Here is a 23,976-nt window from a genome sequence, read left to right on the forward strand (position 1 = left end):
TTAAGACCCTGTCACTACTTTTTAAAATAAATAAACAAAATAAAATAATTTTAAAAAAAGATGATGGAGTTAACTGGACTCAAACTGAAGTTTTAAAAAGATGAAGAGTCAGAGATCCTTAAGGATAAAGACAAAATTAGTTTGTCTCTTTCATTAAACTCTTATTTGCTGGTAGATTCTGACTCAGAATAAGAGAAAGTTTAACTGCTTAAGCTCTACTACCTTTAAAGCTCTGGTCAAGTTTCCAGAAAACTTATTTGTATTGAGCAGTATTGTACAAAGCTAAGCACTTACACCAGATTTTTAAATATAAGAGACATATCATACTCTGAAGTTCATTTCGTGTATGATTTCATCAAACCAAAACATTATGGAATTTACTGCTACAGTTGAAATACCTTTTGTGCTCTCAAACACACCAGTTAAATTTAAAAAATAAAATAAAAAAACATGGTATGCTCCTACAACTACAACATAGGATGGGGCTGTGCTGGAAATGGACACCATAGGAAAGTTTATGTTTTATGATTCTAAACACTTTAATTCTTCCTTCCAGTTTCCCATCCTAGTAATATACGAAGCAAGAAAAACTTCACACACAACAGTGACTGACAAATTGGGGAGGTGGAAGCAACAAAAAGGATTTATTAACTACCTGAAAATGATTTATACTTTAAGTTAAATTTCCACCACAACTTCTAATCTACACAAATTTCTCCTTTCTCTCATCCGCTAAAACAAATACATTCAATTTGAATGTGCTGAAGTCTACAAATCATCACACAAAGATCTTACAAGTGACCAAAAATAGCTCAGATTAGTAGATAAAAATACCCCATAGTTACAATAAAATTACAAGTATCTCCAAGTACCCAAAAGCTAGAATCTTGATACTAATTTTAAAACAAAACTAATAAAACTTGTCTTATGTTTTTTGAAAAAGTTCTGCTTAACAGAAACACCAAAAATTAGCCTTTTAACCAATGCTTAATGCAATAAAGGACTCTGGAAATCTGAGTTTAGAAAATTTTTGTATAAGAGTTTTAACCTACAAACATGTTATTCAATTGTTTTTTCTTCAAATATAAGACTACATCAGTTTCTTACTGTTTTCATTATTTTTAAAAGAACATTTAGTATACTACTACTCAGTAAAGTGCCTCGTGTATTTGTCTTACTTTTTATTAACTTATAGAGAACAGTGTCTTAACTCCTGAATTTAATCACAAAAAGTGAAAAGAGATAGGAAAACGATTTGTTGAAAGCCACGTTTAGAACAGAAATAACAAATGTCAGATGAAAAAGGCTCCTCTAACAGAGGGTCTCCCGCACATAATCCTTTTTAAAACTGAACATCTATTATCAGCTCTTAATCTATAATGTGTATCTTGCTTGATGAATTGGATTAAAAAAATAAAACGTGTAACAAAAAAATGAACACTACAAACTATAACAGAAGTCTGCCTACGCGGTACCACCCTCGGACTCGGTAGAATACAGGACAGAAATACACTTGGCCCTGCAGTCATAAGTCAAAGTGGCAAAGAAAAAAACAGAAACAATACATTACATGAAATAGTCAGATATTTTCTAAATTATTAAAGGCTACAGACACTCATCCAAAGCATTCCTCAAATTTTTTCAATCGTTGCTTTTAGGCACACTTTGAGGTTTTTAAGTTTACTCTGGGGCAAGTCAAAAAGCTTACCTAAAATAAAGCACTTTACGCAAGAATAAAATGATGCAGTTGGTCCTAGGATACACCGGAAATAAAAATCGTTGTCTTCAAAACCCGAAACAAGAAATGACATGCTTTTAGCAAATTTAACTTTCATTTGCAGGGGGGAGGGGGCACTGTTTTGACAATCCACTAACTACACTGCACATCTACTTCACCTGAGAGTTTAACGAAACTCTTCAAGTTGGGTCACCCAGGGACCGAACTTCTACTCTAAGAGACCCAATCCAGCCTACAAATCAAAGAACATCCCCAAATGTTTACCCTTCTCCCGACCAAACCCTTTCCCCTGGGCGACAAAATGTTTTCAATGAACACCAACACACCCTCCTGTGATCTCTCTCCAAACACAGGACACAGGAACAACCGAGGCCACTAGTCTCAGATAAGCGGGTGATGACTGCTGCCACTCCATGGGAGGCCCCTCTGCAGAATGGGGTCGGTCGGGACCGGCGCGCCGGGTAAAGAACAATACACGAGCCCAGCCGCAAACAACACAACTTCCCACGAGTCTGCGCGGCGGCTCTCGGCGGCAGAGAGGACTTCGGAATCCGCCACCGGGCAGAGGCTGGGGGAGGAATGGTGAGCAGGATGAGCGCTGAACGAGGACGGCGAGACCGCCAGCCCCGTTGCGGCTGCCTGCACCGGCGCCCGCCGAGCAGACTGGAGGGATGCAGCCACCAGCCTGGGTTCCACCGCTCTCGCCAGGCGACGCGGATGACCCGACTTCGCTTCTCTGGGAGGCGACCCCCGCCTCCCCGGCCGCCAGGGCGGTGGTGGGGGCGGGGAAGGCCTCGCCGGAGGCTTGGGAGCCTCCTCGGCCCGCCACCGAAGGGAAAGCGGTCGGGGCGCGGGGGACAATAGGGAGCGGGGAGCGCGGCCCGCCAGAGTGGCGCCGCTGGCCGGCTGGGCTGACTGACGCGCACGCCGCGAGGCGCGACTGGGCTCCGCTCGGCCCGGCCGCCGCTCCGCCGTGGTCGCGGCGCCCCCGGCGCTCGCAGTCGTGCCTCACCTCCCATCCCCGCCGCCCAGGAGAGGAGCAGAATTAACACTCTCAGCAACACCATCTTCCGCTGCCGCCGCCTCCTCACGGGTTAACAGCAGCACATCGATCCGGGGGGAGAAGCTGAAGGGGCTTGGTCCGGAGCCTCCACGGGAAGCCGGGACCTCCCCTGGCAGGAGAAACGGCGAAGCACCTCCCTCTCGCTCCACTTCAGGGGCCGGCAACGCTCCTAGCTCCTCCAAAACAGGGACCTCCCTCCCCCTCGTTCGTTTCCTTCCTCCCTTCCCCGCTTTCCTTTCCCTGCTCTTTCCCTCTTCTCTCCCCCCTCCTCGAAACTCAGACCTCCGCCTCCTTCTTCACCACGTGACGCGCGGGCACCCAACTGGCACGCGGAGCCGCGCCCCTACCTCCCGCCCCTACCCGTCCCCCAGGCGCTTCAGGGGCGCGCGCATGCGCGCGGGGGACGGTTCCCGTGCTGCTAGGCCCGCCGCCGCTTCCTGTCCGCCGGCGGAGAGCTGGGATTGGGCTTGGGAGGCGGGGTTTGTCCTGGTCCCGCCCCGGGGCGGGACGCTCCTACGCGGAGGTAGTGCTCCGCTACATGTTAGAGCTACTGAGGACCTTCTCTTGGGCTAAAATGGACCGTGGAAGATGTAAGCGGGGCTGCTTTCCACTTCTTAACGTCACAAGTAACAGAGGTTTTCTTTCTTTTTCTGCCTCTCCTGGTGCACCACAGCTACCAAGTAAACAAAAAGTCCCAACAAGCAGTAATTATAGCGGCAGCTGCCCCAGTGATGGGAATATAAATGCAAAAACCTTCAAGCAGCAGAAAGAAAAGACACCATGTCCCAGATGTAATTTTCCGAGCTCTTTACAAATTTATGTCACAGACTAAGGCTTTAGCCTTTGCAAAAGCATGCAGCCTGAACCAGACGGTCGTGAATCTCCAGTCCAGAAAATGTCCTCTTTTCTCTCTCTCTGTCACATCTCTGAAGCGAATCCACGCACATCTTCTCCCCAACTTCTTAAAGCTTGTGTTTGTTTTCTCGTAACTCATTTTGATTCTTTAAACTTGCATGTCATGAACTAGAAGTTTTTATGGCCATTTAATTAGACATTCTTCATCTATTTGGTATCGTGCTTGAGTAGGCTGAATTAGGGAGTGTGTGTGTGTGTGTGTGTGTGTGTGTGTAAATTGTTTTGTTTTGCTTTCTAAAGACAAGGTCTCCGCTGTCTCGCCAGGCTGAAGTGCAGTGGTGTGATCATAGCTCACTGCAACCTCCAACTCAAGCGATCCTCCCGCCTCGGCCTCCCACAAGTGCTGGGATTACAGGCGTGAGCCACTTCGCTCAGCCTTAATGTTATTGACACTATAATAAACTGAAATTCCTATACTGTTACCTGTATATTTTATACCATTTATTACCATTAACATAAATCAAGAGTATTTTTTTTTTTGAAACGGAGTTTCGCTCTCATTGCCCAGGCTGGGGTGCAATGGTGTGAGCTCGACTCACCGCAACCTCTGCCTCCCAGGTTCAAGCGACTCTCCTGCCTCAGCCTCCCAAGTTGCTGAGATTACAGGCATGCGCCACCACGCCCAGCAAATTTTTTGTATTTTTAATAGAGACAGGGGTCTCACCATGTTGGTTAGGCTGATCTCGAACTCCCAACCTCAGGTGATCCGCCCGCCAGCCTCCCAAAGTGCTGGGATTACAGGTGGGAGCCACCGAGCCCGGCCGTAAGAGTCTTCTTTAATTCTCAGTTTGAGAAATGAATGATTCTAGTTTTGCTGCAACATTAATAAGCTCAAAAACGGACGTTTCAAAACCATCATAATGGTATCCATTTATAATGAGATACATGGAATCATCAGAGGATGGCAGAATCTCACGAATGGTTTTTTTTTTTCTTTCATTAAAATATTCAGTCTTAGGAAATAGTTACCTGCAGACATTACATCGCATATCACCTGTGCTTTTTACTAATCTCTTGTGGTAGTGCTGTCAACAAATGATATTTTTATTTTCTAGCTCTTAAACCACCTTCTAGCATGTTTTCTGTTGCACAGTATTTTTATTATGAATTCCAGTGATTAGAGGCAAATGGCACTTTCCCTTAAAATTCAACTGGAAAAAACTCCAAAACCATATTTTGCATTACCAAGATGATTACTGAAAATTACATTTATAAAGACTGTATTTTTTTTTAATTTTTAAAATGTATTTATTTTGGCCAGGCACGGTGGCTCACAGCTGTAATCCCAGCACTTTGGGAGGCCAAGGTCGGCAGATCACTTGAGGTCAGGAGTTTGAGACCAGCCTGGCCAACATGGTGAAACCCCGTCTCTACTAAAAATACAAAAATTAGCCAGGCGTGATGGCGGGCGCCTGTAGTCCCAGCTACTCGGGAGGCTGAGGCAGGAGAATGGCGTGAACCCGGGACGCCGAGCTTGCAGTGAGCCGAGGTCGCGCCACTGCACTCCATCCTGGGCGACAGAGCGAGGAAAAAAAAAAAAAAGCCGGGCGTGGTGGCATGTGCCTGTAATCCCAGCTACTCTGGAGCCTGAAGCAAGTAATCCCAGCTACTCAGGAGACTAAGGCAGGAGAATCACTTGAACCTAGGAGGCGGAGGTTGCAGTGAGTCGAGATGGCGCCACTGCACTCCAGCCTGGGAGACAGAGCAAGACTCTGTCTCAAAAAAATTAATTAATTAATTAATTAAAAATTAAAAAACAAATAGCCAGTGCAGTGGTATGCACTTGTAGTCCCAGGTACTTGGGAGGCCGAGATGGGAGGACTGTTTGAACCCTGGAGATTGAGGTTGCATTGAGCTGCAATCACACCACTGCACTCCAGCCTGGTAACACAGACAGACCTTGTCTCAGAAAAAAAGAAAAACCGTATTTTTTTATTTGTCAAGCACGAATGGCATTACATACCAGCATGATAATGAATGGTATTCCAGTGTTACAAGTTTGGGCTACTATTTTAACTTAATTCATTATTGATATTTGGCAAATGTATGGAAAACTGATGAAATATTAAAGTATAAGGTCTGCATGTACACTATCACAGACTGCCTGGGTTTCACTCCTAGCTCTGCCATCTATAAACCATGTGACTTTGGCCAAGTTTTTTTGCCTTCTAACCTCAATATTTCTTTTTTCTTTTCTTGTTTTTTTTTTTTTTAGACAGGAACTCACTTTGTCACCCAGGCTGGGGTGCAGTGGTGCAACCACAGCTCACTGTAGCCTCAGCCTCCCAAGTAGCTGGGACTGCATTTGGGGAGGCCCCATGCCGGGCTAATTTGTTGTATTTTTTGTAGAGATGGGGTTTCACCATGTTGCTCGGGCTGGTTTCAAACTCCTGGGCTCAAGTGATCTGCCCACCTTGGCCCCCTCAAAGTGCCGGGATTACAGGTGTGAGCCACTGCACCTGGCCTCAATATTTCTTTTGTAAAATGACAATGAAAAAATATTTGCCTCAGCAGATTGTTTTGATGATTACATTTAAATTAGTTAATATCTGTAAAGCAATTGTAACAATAGACCTGGCATATAATAATTGCTATATAACTATTAAGTAAAAAATATAAATATTATGGTCACCGCATGAACACTCAACATCCACTTGAAAGCCATAATTATTTTAATAGCATTATTTCCTCAGGAACAATACAGTTTTTATATTACCAGTATAATAAAAGTTATCCTCAAGTTTTAGTAATGGGAAATTCAGCTTGTAAGCAAATGCTTATATATTATACGGTGTAATAGACAAGTAATACTAGAGGAGAATGCTTGTTGCACAGACTGAAGGCCAATGCTGGTAAACATTTCAACAATTACATGTGAATTTCCAACTTCTACTAAACTGCCTGCTGGATGTCCCACTGTCATGCCAAACTCAATATATTTAACTTCGTATCTCTGATACTGGCACTACCACTATCCCAGAAACCTGGAATCATTTTAGCCTGGGCACAGCGGCTCGCGCCTGAAATCCTAGCACTTTGGAAGGCCAAGGCTGGAGGATCACTTGAGCCCAGGAATTTGAGACTAGCCTCAACAACATAGTGAGATCCCGTCTTTATTTAAAAAAAAAAAGGGGGGGGGGCGGGTGGCCGGGCGCGGTGGCTCAAGCCTGTAATCTCAGCACTTTGGGAGGCCAAGGCGGGCGGATGACGAGGTCAGGAGATCAAGACCATCTTGGCTAACACGGTGAAACCCCGTCTCTACTAAAAATACAAAAAATTGGCCGGGCGTGTTGGCGGGCGCCTGTAGTCCCAGCTACTCGGGAGGCTGAGGCAGGAGAATGGCGTGAACCCGGGAGGCGGAGCTTGCAGTGAGCCGAGAGCGCGCCACTGCACTCCAGCCTGGGCGACAGAGCGAGACTCCGTCTCAAAAAAAAAAAAAAAAAGGGGGGGGGGATCATTTTAGATTATTCCTTTGTTACCAAGTCATATTGATTCTTCCCTAAAAATGTCTTTGTGCCTTTAATGCTCCCCTTCTCACTGCTGTTGCTCTGACTGGCTAGCGCTCTGAAAGTATTCCAGTGTTACAAGTTTGGACCACTGCTTTACTTTAATTATAGTATTTTATCTTGCTTAGCTTGCTGCAGAACACCTAACTTAGATCCCTTACTCCAGTCTGTCTTCTTTTTGGTCCTGCTTTTAAACTTCTTGTTAATCCACTGCAATTTGTTCCTACCTAGCTTTGTAAGAAGCTACTCTTGCTAGGGCCATCAAAGACATCAAAGATCTGTTAGTGATCAATTCCAGTAGATATCTTCATTCCTTATCTTACTGGACCTTTCAGACAACACTCTCTCCTCAAAACTCCCTCTTCTAATAGTTTCCAAACCTTCACTTACTCTTAACTTTCTTCTTTACTTTTAATTGTACTTTCATCTACATCTTTTTCCTGTGACTTTTTCTTCTCTTTACTGCATAAATATTAGTGATCTTCAAGATTTTATCCTCGGCTTTCTTATCTTCTAATTTTCACTTGCATGATATTTTACTACCCCCAAATGTATGCAACTCACTAGGCTATAAACTCCATGAAAACAAAGCCTGGGTCAGTCTTGGCAATGCCTAGCACATTGTCAGCACATTTCCTGGCACAGTATTCCAATCACTTTTTCTTGGGACATTTCCTATGCCCCCAAACCCAAGACCCATAGTTGCACGGCTTCCTAGCCACGTGACCTTAGGTAAGTTAAGGCACGTGTGCCACAGTTTCCTAATCTTTACAATGGGGAAAATAGTGGTATCTACTTCAGAGTGTTGCTATAAGAGTCAAATAAATTAACAGATGTAAAGCACTAAGAACAGTGCATAGCATACAATTACTATTATAAAATATTTTAGATGTTGTTATTATTACATATCCAACTCTTACTAGTCATCTCCTACCTGAAATTAAACAGCCATACTCCGTAACATGTCCCAAACTGAAAAACCCCTGCATCAACCTACCCAAACCTTCTCTTCCTCCTAAATTCCCTATTTTGGTTAATGGCAACACCATCCACTCAGTTACCTAAACTCCCATCCCAGTAGATAGATCATCAACTCATCTTTATTCTCCATTGTATGAAGTCCCTCTACCTACCTTTACTGCCACTGCCCAAGCCTTGGTCTTCCTGTCTCACATACCCACTGCCTGACCTCCTGCCCACCGCTTCCCCACCTGCCAGTCTCTTGAAAATATAGATCCTTTTATCTGCAAGATAAAGTACAAAACCTTCGGTCAGGCACAGTGGCTTACACCTGTAATCCCAGCACTTTGGGAGGCCAAGGCAGGTGGATCACCTGAGGTCGGGAGTTCGAGACCAGCCTGACCAAAATGGAGAAACCCCATCTCTGCTAAAAATACAAAATTAACCGGGCATGGTGGCGCATGCCTGTAATCCCAGCTACTCAGGAGGCTGAGGCAGGAGAATTGCTTGAACCCAGGAGGTGAAGGTGGCAGTGAGCCAGGATCGCGCCATTGCACTCCAGACTAGGCAACAAGGTGAAACTCCATCTCCATCTCAAAAAAAAAAAAAAAAAAAAGACCTTCATGATCTAGTCATTGTTTTCCTTGCCAGCTTCGTCTTTCACCACTCTTCTTTTTTTTGACACATAGCAGTCTGATCACACATAGTCCAAGAATACTCAAAAAATAAATGAAATAGAATCAGATGTTTAAGATTGGTCTTCAAACATTATAGCCAGTGATGCCATGTTTGCCTTTGTGCTCTTGGATATAAAATCACATCTGCACCTCAGTGGCCACCAAACCATTCCGCATAGCTTCCTTAACTGTGAGCTGTTTGAAGCTATCAGTTTGAGTGTTACTGAGTGGTTTTTTTGTTGTTGTTTTGAGACAGAGTCTCTCTCTGCCACCCAGGCTGGAGTGCAGTGGCGTGATCTCGGCCCACTGCAACCTCTGCCTCCCGGCTTCAAGGAATTCTCCTGCCTCAGGTTCCCGAGTAGCTGAGATTACAGGCACGTGCCAGCATGCCCAGCTAATTTTTCTATTTTTTTTTTAAGTAGAGACGAGGTTTCACCATGTTGCCTAGGCTGGTCTCAAGCTCCTGACCTCAAATAATCTGCCCCCCTCGGCCTCCCAAAGTGCTGAGATTACAGGCGTGAGCCACCGTGCCCAGCTATTTTTTTTTTTAAAGCTCTGAATAACTAGGAATCTAAGCAGGGGTTGGAGGAACCAGCTCAACCTTGGCACAGTGCCAAAATATAGCCAACCAGGTTTTCAAATAAGTCACAGCAGTGTTCGTCGGTGGTGTTGTGGCCTTCTCGGTAAGGTTTTAGACAAACTGGGCCATGTTTCTAGGATGAAAAGTCTGCTGTCCCCAGTGGCCAGCTCTTTCTTACTTTGTCTTCCAAAAGTAGCAATTACAAAAATTACAATAACAGTAATAGCTAGCAGGTCGGGAGTTCGAGGAGTGGTAAGGTAATGGAAACTTAAATAACTTGCCCAAAATCAGAAAGCTGGTGCATGGCAGAACCAATGCCTAAAGTTAGATCTGCCTCCAGAGCACGTGCTTTAATCACAATATGCTGCTGTTCAACTGCAGTTGGTTTCCCAAACACATATCACTTTCCTCTTTGACATCTCTGCACATGTTATTCCCTCCAGGAGGAATGCTTCTCCCATTTATCCTATAAATTCTATGAAATTAGGCTCAGAGAATCCTTTCAATAATTCAATTTAAGACACTTTTTTGTTAGGATTTTACTTGCTGTATAAAAGAGGAATCAGAGAAGAAAAGGACTTTAAAAATCCACTTCTGCCTTCCTGCCTTCCCCTCCCCTCCTCTGCCCTCCCCTCCCCTCCCCTCCCCTCCTTTTCTTCCCTCTGTGGCCCAGGCTGGAATCTAGTCGGCTCGCTGCAGACTCCCTGGCTCCAGCTCCCGTGATTCTCCTGCCCCGGCCTGCGGGCTACCTGGGATTGCCGACGCGCGCCACCACCGCTGCCCGCTTTTTCTCCTTTGGCTGGAGGCGCGGTTTCGCCATGTTGGCGGGGCTGGTCTCCAGCTCCTGACCCCGAGTGTTCTGCCCGCCTCGGCCTCCGGAGGTGCTGGGACTGCAGACGGAGTCTCGCTCACTCGCTGCTTGGTGTTGCCCGGGCTGGAGTGCGGTGGCGTGGTCTTGGCTCGCTGCAGCCTCCGCCTCCCAGCCGCCTGCCTTGGCCTCCCAGGGTGCTGGGATTGCAGCCTCTGCCCGGCCGCCGCCCCGTCTGGGAGGTGGGGAGCGTCTCTGCCTGGCCACCCATCGTCTGGGATGTGAGGAGCGCCTCTGCCCGGCCGCCCTGTCTGGGAGTTGAGGAGCTCCTCTGCCCGGCCGCCACCCCGTCTTGGAACTGAGGAGCGTCTCTGACTGGCCGCCCATCGTCTGGGATGTGAGGAGCGCCTCTGCCCGGCCGCCACCCCGTCTGGGAAGTGAGGAGCGCCTCTGCCCGGCCGCCCCGTCTGGGAAGTGAGGAGCGCCTCAGCCTGGCCGCCCCTTCTGGGAAGAAGTGAGGAGCGCCTCTGCCCTGCCGCCCCGTCTGGGATGTGAGGAGCGCCTCTACCCGGCCGCCCACCGTCTGGGATGTGAGGAGCTCCTCTGCCTGGCCGCCCATGGTCTGGGAAGTGAGGAGCGCCTCTGCCCGGCAGCCCATTGTCTGGGAAGTGAGGAGCGCCTCTGCCCAGCCACCCCGTCTGGGAAGAAGTGAGGAGCGCCTCTGCCCGGCCGCCCGGTCTGGGAAGAAGTGAGGAGCGCCTCTGCCTGGCCACCCCGTCTAGGAAGTGAGGAGCGCATCTGCCCTACCGCCCCGTCTGGGAGGTCTACCACGGAGGCCAGAAGCAATGTGGGGGCTGGACGTGGTGGCTCACCCCTGTAGTCCCAGCACTCTGGGAGGCCGAGGCGGGTTGATCACTTGAGGCTAGGAGTTCGAGACCAGCCTGGCCAACATGGCGAAACATGAAAAATACAACAGACAAACCAACCAACCAACCCAGCGACAACAAAACAGGTCTACCCTGGAGTCATCCTCTAATTTTTTCTATTTTCCTCCCTTTCTCATCTTTTATCCCACTTTCTTTTTCTTCCTTCTCCTTCTTCTTTGTCAAATAGAGGATTGAGTTATTATCATTGATCCATACAAAGTCCCTCTCTCATTTATTTTCTTTAATTCCCACTCCCCATTTCTATTCCCCGTCTTCCCTTGTGCAACCTTCCTAATATGTTTGATATGCATCTTTTTGTTTGTATGTATTTTTAGAAAATGTTTATTGTTTTGTGTGCAAAAAAAATTAATAAAAATAAATAAATAAATAAAAATCCACTTCTGGGCCTGGGCACGGGGGCTCATGCCTGTGAACTCAGCGCTTTGGGAGGCCTGGACAGGAGGATTTCTTGAGTCCAGGAGTTCAACACCAGCCTGGGCAATATAACAACACCCTGTCTTCTTTTTCTTTTTCTTTCTTTTTTTTTTTTCCTAAGAGATGGAGTCTTGCTCTGTAGTCCAGGCTGGAGTGCAGTGGCGTGATCTCGGCTCGTTGCAACCTCTGCCTCCCAGGTTCTAGCAATTCCCCTGCCTCAGCCTCCCACGTAGCTGGAATTATAGGCACACGCTGCCACGCCCGGCTAATTTTTTGTATTCTAGTAGAGAAGGGGTTTCATCGTGTTGCCCAGGCTGGTCTCGAACTCCTGAGCTCAGGCTATCCACCCGCCTCGGCCTCCCAAAGTGCTAGGATTACAGGCATGAGCCACTGTGCCTGGACTTTTTTGTTTGTTTGTTTGAGACAGAGTCTCAGTCACCCAGGCTGGAGCGCAGTGGTGAAATCTCAGCTCAAGGCAACCTCTGCCTCCTGGGTTCAAGCAATTCTCATGCCTCAGCTATCCAAGGAGCTGGGGTTACAAGCATGCACCACCATTCCTGGCTAACTTTTTTATTTTTAGTAGAGACAGGGTTTCACCATGTTGGCCAGGCTAGTCTTGAACTCCTGGCCTCAGGTAATTTGCCCGCCTCAACCTCTCAAAGTGCTGGGATTACAAGCATGAGCCACCGTGCTTGACCAACGAGATCCTGTCTCTACAAAAAATAAAACAATTAGCTGAGCATGGTGGCACATGCCTGTAGTCCCAGCTACTTGGGAGGCTGAGGTGGGAGGATCACTAGAGACTGCAGTGAGCTGTGATCACACCAGTTTATTCCAGCCTGGGCAATAGAGTGAGATCTTGTCTCACAATTTTAAAAAAAATCCAAGTCTAGGGAAAAGAGAACAGTGAAATATGGTATTTATAACTTACAGCAATTAGAATGCATTCCCTTAAAATGTAAAGCAATAGATATTGTTAAATATATGGCTCAGGCTTCTTCCCTTCTGTAAAATTTTAAACTTCTCCTCTGGACAAAACTTAATGTCTACCATTTACATAATTCTAATGTAGCTTTATCAAACTGTATTGTATTTTTTAAAATATCATCCCTATTCTATTTTTTTTTAAGACAGGGTCTTGCTCTGTCATCCAGGCTGGAGTACAGTGGGACTCACTACAGCCTCAAACTCCTGGGCTTAAGTGATCCTCCTGCTTCATTCTCCTAAGTAGCTGGGACTATAGGTATTAGGTATGCACTGCCATGCTCGGCTATTTTTTTTTTTTTTTTTTTTGTAGAGACAGGATTTCTTTATGTTGTCCAGGCTGGTCTTGAACTCCTAGGCTCAAGTGATCCTCCCTCCTCAGCCTCCCAAAGTGCTGGGAGTATAGACATGAGCCACTGTGCCTGGTCAAAAATTTTTTTTCTCAATTATTCATCAATATTAAATAATTGTAAAGTTTCATGGTTAAACCAAGATTCTAGAATTTCTGTGGAAACTGAAAGGTCAAGCCGACCTAGATTCTTGCACAGAATCAATTGGCAGAAACTGAGTAGAGGCTGCCCTCTTTGGACTGGGTTTGTCTAATCTAACCCCACCCCAGTTATCCCTGTCAGTATTTGAGTTTATGACCTGTTTTAAAAACTAGACCAAGTTCAAAATGGTCCTTGAAGTTTTTTCCTAGATCCCCCTTGCCATAGTAATCTCAATCACATTTTGGTCTGAAACACCTATTATTTATATCTCTCATCTGCAATTAACCATGTGTTACTTTGTGGAAATTCTATTATCCCAGTGTTAAAGACAGCAGAGACAGGAAAGTTTTGAGGGAAAGCAGAGGGCACCCCACAACCTTACAGGGTGGCAATGATAATAATCATTCATTCATTTGACAAGTATTTATTTTGTTCCTACTATGGGGATTTCCAGATTACCAAAACAAAACAAAACATGATCCTGACATGGTACCAGGGACCTTGGTAAGAAATTTATATACATGATTCCATTTACTCTTTGTAACAATGCTATGAAATAGATATATCTCATTTAACAGATGAGGAAACAGGCAGACCAGGCTTCTAGCCGAAGTTTGTTTGACTCCAAATCTTGTAGTCTGGTCTTTTGAATTACTGGGTAAATCCATCCTTATTATCATTGCCATGGTCCAGAATCTACCTGTTAGCTTTCAAGGCCCAGAAGCTAGATTTTTCTCAGTGCAACCTGATTTGATCAACTGACAAGGACTAATTTATACGAGCTAAACTCTTAAGGGACTTAGGTCTTAAAATGTCACCTCATAATTTTATGAGTTAGCTATTCATGTTAGCAAGTCAATGCATTATTTCTTATCAATAGTTGAGAAGCTAAAGCATAATTCAAAGTGGCTTAGTAAGCAAGGCATCACTGAAGAAAAAATTAACTGAATGATTTTGCTGGCTAATTCATCCAACTATTCAACTTACTATGCCGCAATAGAATCTATCGAGGGAATAAATAGGTACCAGACCATCCACATGTTCAGGGGACCTCCACAATAGATGGTGATCAAAGCATACTTCAGCAAACCCTTATGCTGTGGGATATTCTCTGGGCTCCATGCAGACCACCATCTCCCTTCCTGTTATTATATGCTTTCTTTGGGAATAATATAATTGACTAGACCACTTTTTTTTTTGCATTTATTCAGACTTTGATTCTATTTCCAGCCTTACTCTCACTTTTTTGGACACTGAACGAATCATATCTTCTAAGGTAACTGTTACAAATAGCTAAGCTGGCTGGGCACAGTGGCTAATGCCTGTAATCCCAACACTTTGGGAGGCCGAGACAGGTGGATCACCCGAGGTCAGGAGTTCCAGACCAGCCTGGCCAACATGGTGAAACCCCGTTTCTACTAAAAATACAAAATTAGGCCAGGCACAGTGGCTCATGCGTGTAATCCCAGCACTTTGGGAGGCCAAGGCAGGTGGATCACGAGGTCAGGAGTTCGAGACCAGCCTGGCCAATATGGTCAAACCCCGTCTCTACTAAAAATATAAAAAATTAGGCCAGGCACAGTGACTCGTGCCTGTAATACCAGCATTTTGGGAGGCCGAGATGGGCAGATTGCCTGAGCTCAGGAGTTCGAGACCAGCTTGGGCAACATGGTGAAACCCCGTCCCTACTAAAATACAAAAAAAAAAAAAAAATTCAGCCGGGCGTGGTGGCGGGCATTTGTAATCCCAGCTACGTGGGAGGCTGAGACAGGAGAATTGCTTGAACCCGGTAGGCAGAGGTTGCAGTGAGCCAAGACCATGCCACTGAACTCCAGCCTGGGCAACAAAGTGAAACTGTTTCTCAGAAAAAAAAAAAAAAAAAAAAAATTAGCCGGGTGTAGTGGCAGGTGCCTGTGGTCCCAGCTACTTAGGAGGCTGAGGCAGAAGAATTGCTTGAATGTGGGAGGCGGAGGTTGCAGTGAGTCGAGTTCGTGCCACTGCCCTCCAGCCTAGGCAATAAAAGCGACACTCATCTAAAAAAAAAAAAAAATAGCTAAGCTGATTCATTCTGTTGATTTGGTTAATTATCATCTTACTGAGAAGCACTCCATACTACCCCTTAAGCAATGTCTATAGGGGTCATATTTTTATTTTACTTGCAGATACTTACGTTTTGTCTTCCTAACCACATTGTGACCAACTTGAGGGCAGTGGCAATAATAATATATTTGAAAATATCTTTATAATTTATAAACTCTTTATTATAAGTTCCATTTCTTCACAGTACCACATAGCAAAATTATCCAAGCTATTTTCCTCCTGGTTTTTTTGTTTGTTTCTTTGTTTGTTTTTTTAATAGGAACCGCTCAGACTGCATCCTTTCCCTCTTAATCTCCCAAAGGAAGAGAAAAACAATCATCAGTGGCAAATGGCAGTTGCAGCGAAGCAACACCAGGACCCGGCTTCACGCTCAGGAGAGAACGCTGCGCCTCCTCCTTGTGGTTTCTGGTGTTCTACGCATTCAGAGAAACTTCTCTAGTAACGAACTATAGAAATGATCCCTGAAAGCATAGTCTTCCTTTTCTTTTTCTTTTACAAAATGTGAAAACTGAAGAGAGGTAAATTTATGAATTTAATTTTACCCAAGCTTGTAAAATTAGTCAGTGGCAGGACCAGGTTCTTGTGGTCTCCATTCATCACACTTTCGGCTACATTGGGTTGCCTCCATGTGACCTTGCTTCATATTCTCTTTTGTGCCCCAAAGCACCACATCTAGATAGTCAGTGAAAATTATGGAGGTTCATTATTATGATTATAAACCAAATGGGTCAGAATTCTTACTGTATGCATAGTAACAATTGACAACTATACTTCTCAACAATGCAAGTAGTTTTTGCCTGATATCGTTCTAGGCCAGTGTTCCTCGAAGTATAGCTAGTGAAATACCTGCATTAGAGTTACTTAGGATGTTTATCAAAACCACAGAGTCCCCAGCCTGGGCAACACAGAGAGAACTCATCTCTACAGATAATTTAAAAATTAGACAGGTGTGGTGGCACACCCTTGTGGTCTCAGCTACTCTGGAGGCTGAGGAGGGAGAATCATTTAAATTCAGGAGGCCAAGACTGCAGTGAGCCCTGATAGCACCACTGCACTCCAGCCTGGGCAACACAGTGAGACCCCATCTCAAAAAAAAAAAAAAAAAACCCTGCAGATTACTGAGCTTTTCTCCAGTTCTGATGAATGGAGTTCCTGGGGATAGAGCCCAGAAACCCATTTTAATAGATTTCCCACATGAGAGTTAATTACACTAAAGTTTGACAACCACTGTTTTAAACAAATACAGTAAGAGATATAGTGAAAATAAAAGACCAGGTACTTCTGGAAAGTCAATGTCAACATATAAAAATAGTAGAAAAGAGGATATATTTCCTCAATTCTAAGATACCCTCAATTGTAAGATACACCATTGATTTAATAGCAGCCTTTGAAGAAAAGAGTGGTTTACTAGTTTTTCTAAAAAAATGGGAATGTTTAGGTTTTGTTTTAAGAAAGCAAAATTAGGCCAGGCGTGGTGTAATTCCAACACTTTAGGAGGCTGAGGGGGGAGGATCTTTTGGGGCCAGGAGTTTGAGACCAGCCTGGGAAACATAGCAAGATCCCATTCTCTTTAGCCAAGTGAGGTAGTACATGCCTATAGTCCTAGCTACTCAGGAGGCTGAGGTGAGAGGATTGCTTCACCCAGGAGTTCAAGGCTGTAGTGAGCTACGATTGTGCCACTGCACTCCAGCCTGGGCGAAAGAGTGAAACCTTATCTCAAAAAAAAAAAAAAATTAAATTTCAAAATAGAACTTCTTGAATGTGAGAAAAATAAAACAGAACCACTTGACTGAGAGAATGATATTAATATGAAAAAAAAGAGACAGACAAGAACCAAAAAAAATTTGACATCAGGATGATAAATATAGTCTTAGACATTACTTTGAAAATCTATCTATCTATCTACACACACACACACACACACACACACACACACACACACACCTACCTCAAGGGAAAGTGTATAGAAAAGCATGGCCAAAAGAGCATTGCATAGTTCCAGAGTAGTAATGAAAAATAACAGTGAATAGAGGGTGAATTTAGAAGCCTCTCGCTGTCCCTTGCTAAGGTTTATTTATTTGTCACACAGGTGAGAAGGGGTTGCTTCCCCTAATGCTAGAGCAGCAATTCTCAAACTTTATCAAAGATCAGAATCACCAAGAGGTCTTGTTGAAGCACACAGCTCCTGATTCTGTAGGTCTAGAGTAGGGCTCGAGAATTTTCATTTTTAACAAGTTCCTAGGTAATACTGATACTACCAACCCAAAAACCACACTTTGAGAACTAGAGTTGACAGATATCTGTCAAACTGGTGGGCTGGCAGGGCAGAAGTATTTCTGAGAAAAGTTCTAAGGAAAGAATGAGGCAGGCATAATACATGTGATTCAATGACAAAACTTTAACCATTGGCCATAAGACTAGGGAAGTAGGGATTCTAAGTTGAAGATGTCATGTATTTCTTAAATTCATTTCTGGTGCAACCTACCTGGAATCACATTTCGGTCTCACTTTTAAAAAGGACTACATAAAGGACTACATAAGTAAAACTGAGAGAACTGTATCATTAATACAGTCACACATTAGGGCTATAATAAGAGGGAAGAGAAAATTATTTCCCTCCATTCACCATCATGTATTTTTCACATTACCAGGACAGATGGGCATCTGGTAAAGCAGCATGGAGTAGAGGCAGCACCTGGTGGAATATCATAGGATTGGACTTGTTTCTAAACAGGTGTGGGACTCCCCATGGGGGCTCTCAGAAATAATTGAGTCGGGGATGTTCTTTGCAGGAGGCTGGAGTTTCTGCAAGCAATTGAAGGCCAGAGCCAGGGCAATTTGAGTTACATGGAAACCTTTGATTTTTAACTAAGAATTTTCTCACATATCTTGAATAGAAGGTTAAAAGAGGAGGAGTAAATGTATATATGCCCTGTACCTGTGCAATCTTCTGGTCTGAGCTAATTTTGATGCAGCTGACAATAAAGAACAATCAATTTATTTTCCATAGCATCATCAACATAATAAAGCCAAGATGTTTGAACTATAGCTCTTGTAGGTTTATGCAGAATAAGATAAGGAAAAGATCATAGGCTGGGGAATAATTAGAATGCTGCTATACTCTAGTGGCAAGGAGATAAGGACTCAGGAGTGGCCCCAAAGGGAATGAAGGAAAGGGGTATATAATATCAGCAAGACTTTATCAATGCAATAATCAACAGTAAACTGCGTAAAAATCAAAGATGGCACCAAATTTTCTGTCATGGTAGCTAAAAATGTTATGATTCAACTAAGAAAAACTGAATTTTAGGCTGGGCGTGGTGGCTCACACCTCTAATCCCAGCAATTTGGGAGGCCGAGGTGGGCAGATCACCTGAAGTTGGGAGTTCGAGACCAGCCTGACCAACATGGAGAAACCCCATCTCTGCTACAAATATAAAATTAGCCAGGCGTGGTGGTACATGCCTGTAATCCCAGCTACTCAGGAGGCTGAGGCAGGAGAATTGCTTGAACCTGGGAGGCAGAGGTTGCGGTGAGCCAAGATCGTGCCATTGCACTGTGGCCTGGGCAGTAAGAGCAAAACTCTCTCTCAAAAAAAACAAAGAAAAAAGAAAAACTGAATTTTAAAAGAATAATCATTTTGATGTATTTTTTGGATTTCTTAAGCCTGAGGTAATAATCAGCCTGTTATTTTAATTAGACAAGCACTGTATAGCTTAAATCTTCATTGTTTCACACAAAAACATTTTTCTTCATCTGAACTTTTATAACATTTACTGTTTGTGCTAGTCATTTAGTGTTCATTATAAACTGAGTTTTATTCTCAATGATCATTTCATGTGAACATACTTCCTTTTTTTTTTTTTTTGAGATGGAGTCTCGCTCTGTCGCCCACGCTGAAGTGCAGTGGTGCAATCTCGGCTCACTGCAAGCTCCGCCTCCTGGGTTCATGCCATTCTCCTGCCTCAGCCTCTCCGAGTAGCTGGGACTACAGGCGCCCGCCACCACGCCCAGCTAATTTTTTGTATTTTTAGTAGAGACGGGGTTTCACCACGTTAACCAGGATGGTCTCAATCTCCTGACCTCGTGATCCGCCCCCCTCGGCCTCCCAAAGTGCTGGGATTACAAGCGTGAGCCACCACGCCCAGCCATGAACATACTTCTTAATTCCCCAAAGAACTTTGTACTCCCAAAGAATAAGTCCAATGTTTTACACTCATATCCCCCATATCTCTCTCCTTAGCACAATCACTAACTATATGTTCACTAAGTATACTTTTCTGAAGTGTATGGTTCAGATATCTTTTGAAAAATATAAAGGATGTATTAAAAGTTATAATCAATATTCTAAAAGATGAAAGGTCAGGATGCCATTAAATAAAAACTAGAATAATTTATTGGAAATTAAATATGTAAAGTAGAAGAAAAAGATGAAGAGTGTAAAATCAGACAAAAGATAAGAATTATAAAATAAAACCAGATAATTTCACAGAACTGAAGGACACAAGTTTCTACACTGAATGTGATCACACAAGTAGCCAGCCCAGTAAACAGAGCAAGACCCACACAAAGATATATCAAATACTGAAATGTCAGAACATCAAGAATAAGGGAAGATCAATAAACTTCAGAGAGAAGGAAGAGGTTATATACAAAGGTTCTGGAGTCACAGTAATATCAGACTTCTCTATAATCACCTGGAAGCTAGAATACAATTGAATAATTACTTTAAAATGAAGAAAAAGTATTTCCAACCTTCAATTTTATACCCAGCCAAACTATAAAATTTAAAAACCTACAAGGTCTACAAAAATTTACTTCCCTTGCACTCTTCCTCAGGAAGCTAATTAAGAATACATCTGGGCTGGGCACGGTGGCTAATGCCTGTAATCCCAGCAGTTCGGGAGGCAAAGGTGGGTGGATTACAAGGTCAGGAGTCCAAGACCAGCCTGGCCAAGATGATGAAACCCCATCTCTACTAAAAATACAAAAATTAGCTGGGCATGGTGGCAGGCGCTTATAATCCCAGTTACTTGGGAGGCTGAGGCAGAAAATTGTTTGAACCCAGGAGGTGGAGGTTGCAGTGAGCCGAGATCTCACCACTGCGCTCTAGCCTGGGAGACAGAGCTAGATTCCATCTCAAAAAAAAAAAAAAAAAAAAAAAAAAAAAGCCTGGGTGCAATCCCAGCACTTTGGGAGGCCAAGGCAGACAGATCACAAGGTCAAGAGATCAAGACCATCCTGGCCAACATGGTGAAACCCCGTTTCTACTAAAAATACAAAAATTATCTGGGCATGGTGGCACGTGCCTGTAGTCCCAGCTACTGGGGAGGCTAAGGTAGGAGAATTGCTTGAACCCGGGAGGCAGAGATTGCAGTTAGCCGAGATCGCACCACTGCACTCCAGCCTAGTGACAGAGCGAGACTCCAACCCACAAAAAAAAAAAAAAAAAAAAAAAAAAAGAATACGTTTGGCTGGGTGTCATAGCTCATATCTATATTCCCAGCACTTTGGGAGGCCAAGGCAGGAGCATTGCTTGAGGCCAGGAGTTTGAGATAAGGCTGAGCAACATAGAACCTATGTTTACAAATAATTTTTTTTTTTTCACTGAGCCAGGTATGGTGGCATGTGCTTGTAATACTAGCTACTTGGGTGGCTGAGGCAGGAGGACCACATGAGCCCAGGAGTTTGAGGCTTCAGTGAACCACAATCATGTCGCTGCATTCCAGGCTGGGCGACAGAGGGAGACCCTATCTCTATTATTAAAAAAAAAAAAAAAAAAAAAAGAGCAAAAATATGCTTCGTTTTAGAAAAAGGAGATCCAAGAAACAAAGGAATCAACGCAGAAGAAGGAATTTCTCAAAAAGTGATCAAGAGAAATCCCAGGATGACACCTGTGTAGCAGGCTTATAAAAGAAAAGTCTGGAGCAGAGCAAGAGAAGTGAGTGTTCCAGGAAGGACGTATCCAGTATTAAAATGGTCCTAAGGAGCCGGGCGCGGTGGCTCAAGCCTGTAATCCCAGCACTTTGGGAGGCTGAGGGGGGCGGATCACGAGGTCAGGAGATCGAGACCATCCTGGCTAACACGGTGAAACCCCGTCTCTACTAAAAATACAAAAAAATTAGCCGGGCGTGTTGGCGGGAGCCTGTAGTCCCAGCTACTCCGGAGGCTGAGGCAGGAGAATGGCATGAACCCGGGAGGCGGGGCTTGCAGTGAGCCGAGATCGCGCCACTGCACTCTAGCCTGGGGGACAGAGCAAGACTCCGTCTCAAAAAAAAAAAAAAAAAAAAAAAAATGGTCCTAAGGAATAACTTGGTATGATTGATCAGACTGCTAGCTCTGTGGCTAAGTTAGTGGGAAGTGAAGAATTAAGCAAATAAAATAATGAGGCAACTGGGTTATTTTTGTTTTTTGTTTGTTCTTTTTCTTCTTTGAGGCAACTGTTAATTCCAAGACAGACAAAAAGTTTAACACAAAAAAAATCACAGTAAAATATCTGACTTAGTGGTGAATACTTACATAGCTCTAATGCTTTAATCTTTGAGTATGTAATAAAAAATTGTTTAAAAACTGGAAGATTGGAGCAATAGGAGGAAGAATGATATGAAGGAACTAAATCCTCATCTTCCATGGGAATAAATCAGTAAACAATATATACAATTATTTTTTTTCTGTCCAGTGAATGGAATACAGTGTTTTGGGTTTTTTTTTAGACGATCTTACTCTGTTACCCAGGCTGGAGTGGAGTGGTGCCATCATAGCTCACTATAGACTTGAACTCCTGGGCTCAAGCAATCATCACACCTTGGCCTCCCAAAGTGTTGGGATTACAGGCGTGAGCCACAGCGCTCAGCCTACAACTGTTAAATGAAGAAACTAGACTGTAAACATGTTTCTCAGAAACAAGGGTACAAAGAGCTAAAGAACAGCTATGAGGCTGGGTGTGGTGGTGAGCGCCTGTAGTTTGTGCTACTCTGGAGGCTGAGTCAGTAGGATTGCTTGAGCCAAGTTACAGGCTGTAGTGTGCCACAACAGCCACTGTGAATAGCCACAGCACTCCAGTCTGGGCAACATAGTGAGACCCTGTCTCAAAAAAAAGGAACAGCTATGAGTTGAAAGAGAATGTGAGGCTGTTTATAAAGAACAGGACTCAAGGGTCTGGAAGGACAAAACAGGGAACTGCTTCGTTTTTATATAAACTGTTTAACTTTTAAGACTGTTACATCTGAAACTTTGAAAAATAATTTTTAAAAGTTGGATAGCGGCCAGGTGCAGTGGCTCATGCCTATAATTACAGCATTTTGGGAGACCAAGGTGGGAGGATTGCTTGAACTCAGGAATTCAAGACCAGCCTGGGCAACATATGCTACAAAAATTTTAAAAACTAGCAGGGCATGGTGGTATACACCTGTAGTCCCAGCTACTCAGGAAGCTGAGGCAGGAGGCTCACTTGAACCTGGGAGGTTGAGATTTCAGTGAGCCATGATTGTGCAACTGCGCTCGAGCCTGGTTGACAGAGTGAGACCCTATCTTAAATAAATAAATTAATTTAATTAAATAAAATTTGGATAGTAACTATTTAACTTAAAAATAGCAATCTTAGGCCGGGCGCGATGGCTCACACTTGTAATCCCAGCACTTTGGGAGGCCGAGGAGGGCAGATCACAAAGTCAGGAGATCAAGACCATCTTGGCTAACATGGTGAAACCCCGTCTCTACTAAAAATACAAAAAATTAGCCGGGCGTGGTGGCGGGCGCATGTAATCCCAGCTACTCAGGAGGCTGAGGCAGGAGAATGGTGTGAACCCGGGAGGTGGAGCTTGCAGTGAGCCAAGATTGCGCCACTGCACTCCAGCATGGGTGACAGAGCAAGACTCCGTCTCAAAAAAAAAAAAAAAAAAAGCAATCTTACCTCAGAGTTTACCTAAAGATACATATACGCAAAATAAGAATAAAATATCAGTTTGTCTTCTGGTATTCTCCCTAGATGCCACTCCCTGCCTCCCTTAAAAAATAACTATGTACCTTTTCATGAACTTAAATAACTACCTACATTTTCACAGCTGTTTATCTAGGCTTGTTGACAACGCATGAAAAGAAGAACTGGTTCTGTTTTTTACAAAAAAAATATTAAATGATGCCACGTGAGCATCTGAAACGCATACCAATAAAAACTACCACAGCAAGTACAGGTTTATCCAAGTAAAGGTTTTGAAAAATGGTGAAGCGCCATTATGTGAGAAGTGTATGCCATGATTTTTGGCTCTCCTATGGCTCACAGGCCTATAAATGATTCATTCATTTAATTTATTCATATAACACAGCTTTATAGATTTCCTTTTTACATTTGAGGTACCATGCTAAATTCTAAATTTCCTTTTTTTTTTTTTTTTTTGAGATGGAGTTACACTCTTGCTGCCCAGGCTAAAGCGCAATGGCACAATCTTGGCTCACTGCAACCTCTGCCTCCCAGGTTCAAGCGATTCTCCTGCCTCAGCCTACCAAGTAGCTGGGATTACAGGCAAGTGCCACCACACCCGGCTAATTTTGTATTTTTAGTAGGGACGAGGTTTCTCCATGTTGGTCAGGCTGGTCTTGAACTCCCAACTGCAGGTAATATGCCCGCCTCAGCTTCCCAAAGTGCTGAGATGACAGGCCGTGAGCCACTGCGCCGGGCCTTGAAATCTGTATTATTCTTACTTATATTTCATGGCCTAAAATACCGTAAAATGCTTAAACCGGCAGCATATATTTTAATCTATTAACATCTCCAATTCTTTTTTAGGAAACAAA

General features: G+C 44.0%; 1 protein-coding gene and 1 non-coding gene across 3 annotated transcripts in view; both read right to left on the minus strand.

Annotated features, from left to right (window-relative positions):
• Nucleotides 1-4,123, minus strand: part of ADAM10 (ADAM metallopeptidase domain 10) — a 159,562-nt gene extending 155,439 nt beyond the window's left edge. Inside the window, exon 1 of one of the 2 annotated variants that reach the window (XM_003267037.2) lies at nt 2,751-4,123. In XM_003267037.2, coding sequence (XP_003267085.1) covers nt 2,751-2,805 — 55 coding nt within the window. In that variant the 5' untranslated portion in view covers nt 2,806-4,123. Of the gene's footprint in view, nt 1-2,064; nt 2,237-2,750 lie in introns of those variants that run through there. The other variant, XM_030814481.1, reaches the window with a different exon arrangement.
• Nucleotides 4,124-15,444: 11,321 nt separating this feature from the next.
• Nucleotides 15,445-15,660, minus strand: LOC115835797. Its single transcript, XR_004030811.1, has one exon. It is a non-coding gene; the product is annotated as a small nucleolar RNA U3 (small nucleolar RNA).
• Nucleotides 15,661-23,976: the final 8,316 nt, after the last annotated feature.

The sequence above is a fragment of the Nomascus leucogenys genome, chromosome 6, assembly GCF_006542625.1.
Source record: "Nomascus leucogenys isolate Asia chromosome 6, Asia_NLE_v1, whole genome shotgun sequence".
NCBI lineage: Eukaryota > Metazoa > Chordata > Mammalia > Primates > Hylobatidae > Nomascus > Nomascus leucogenys.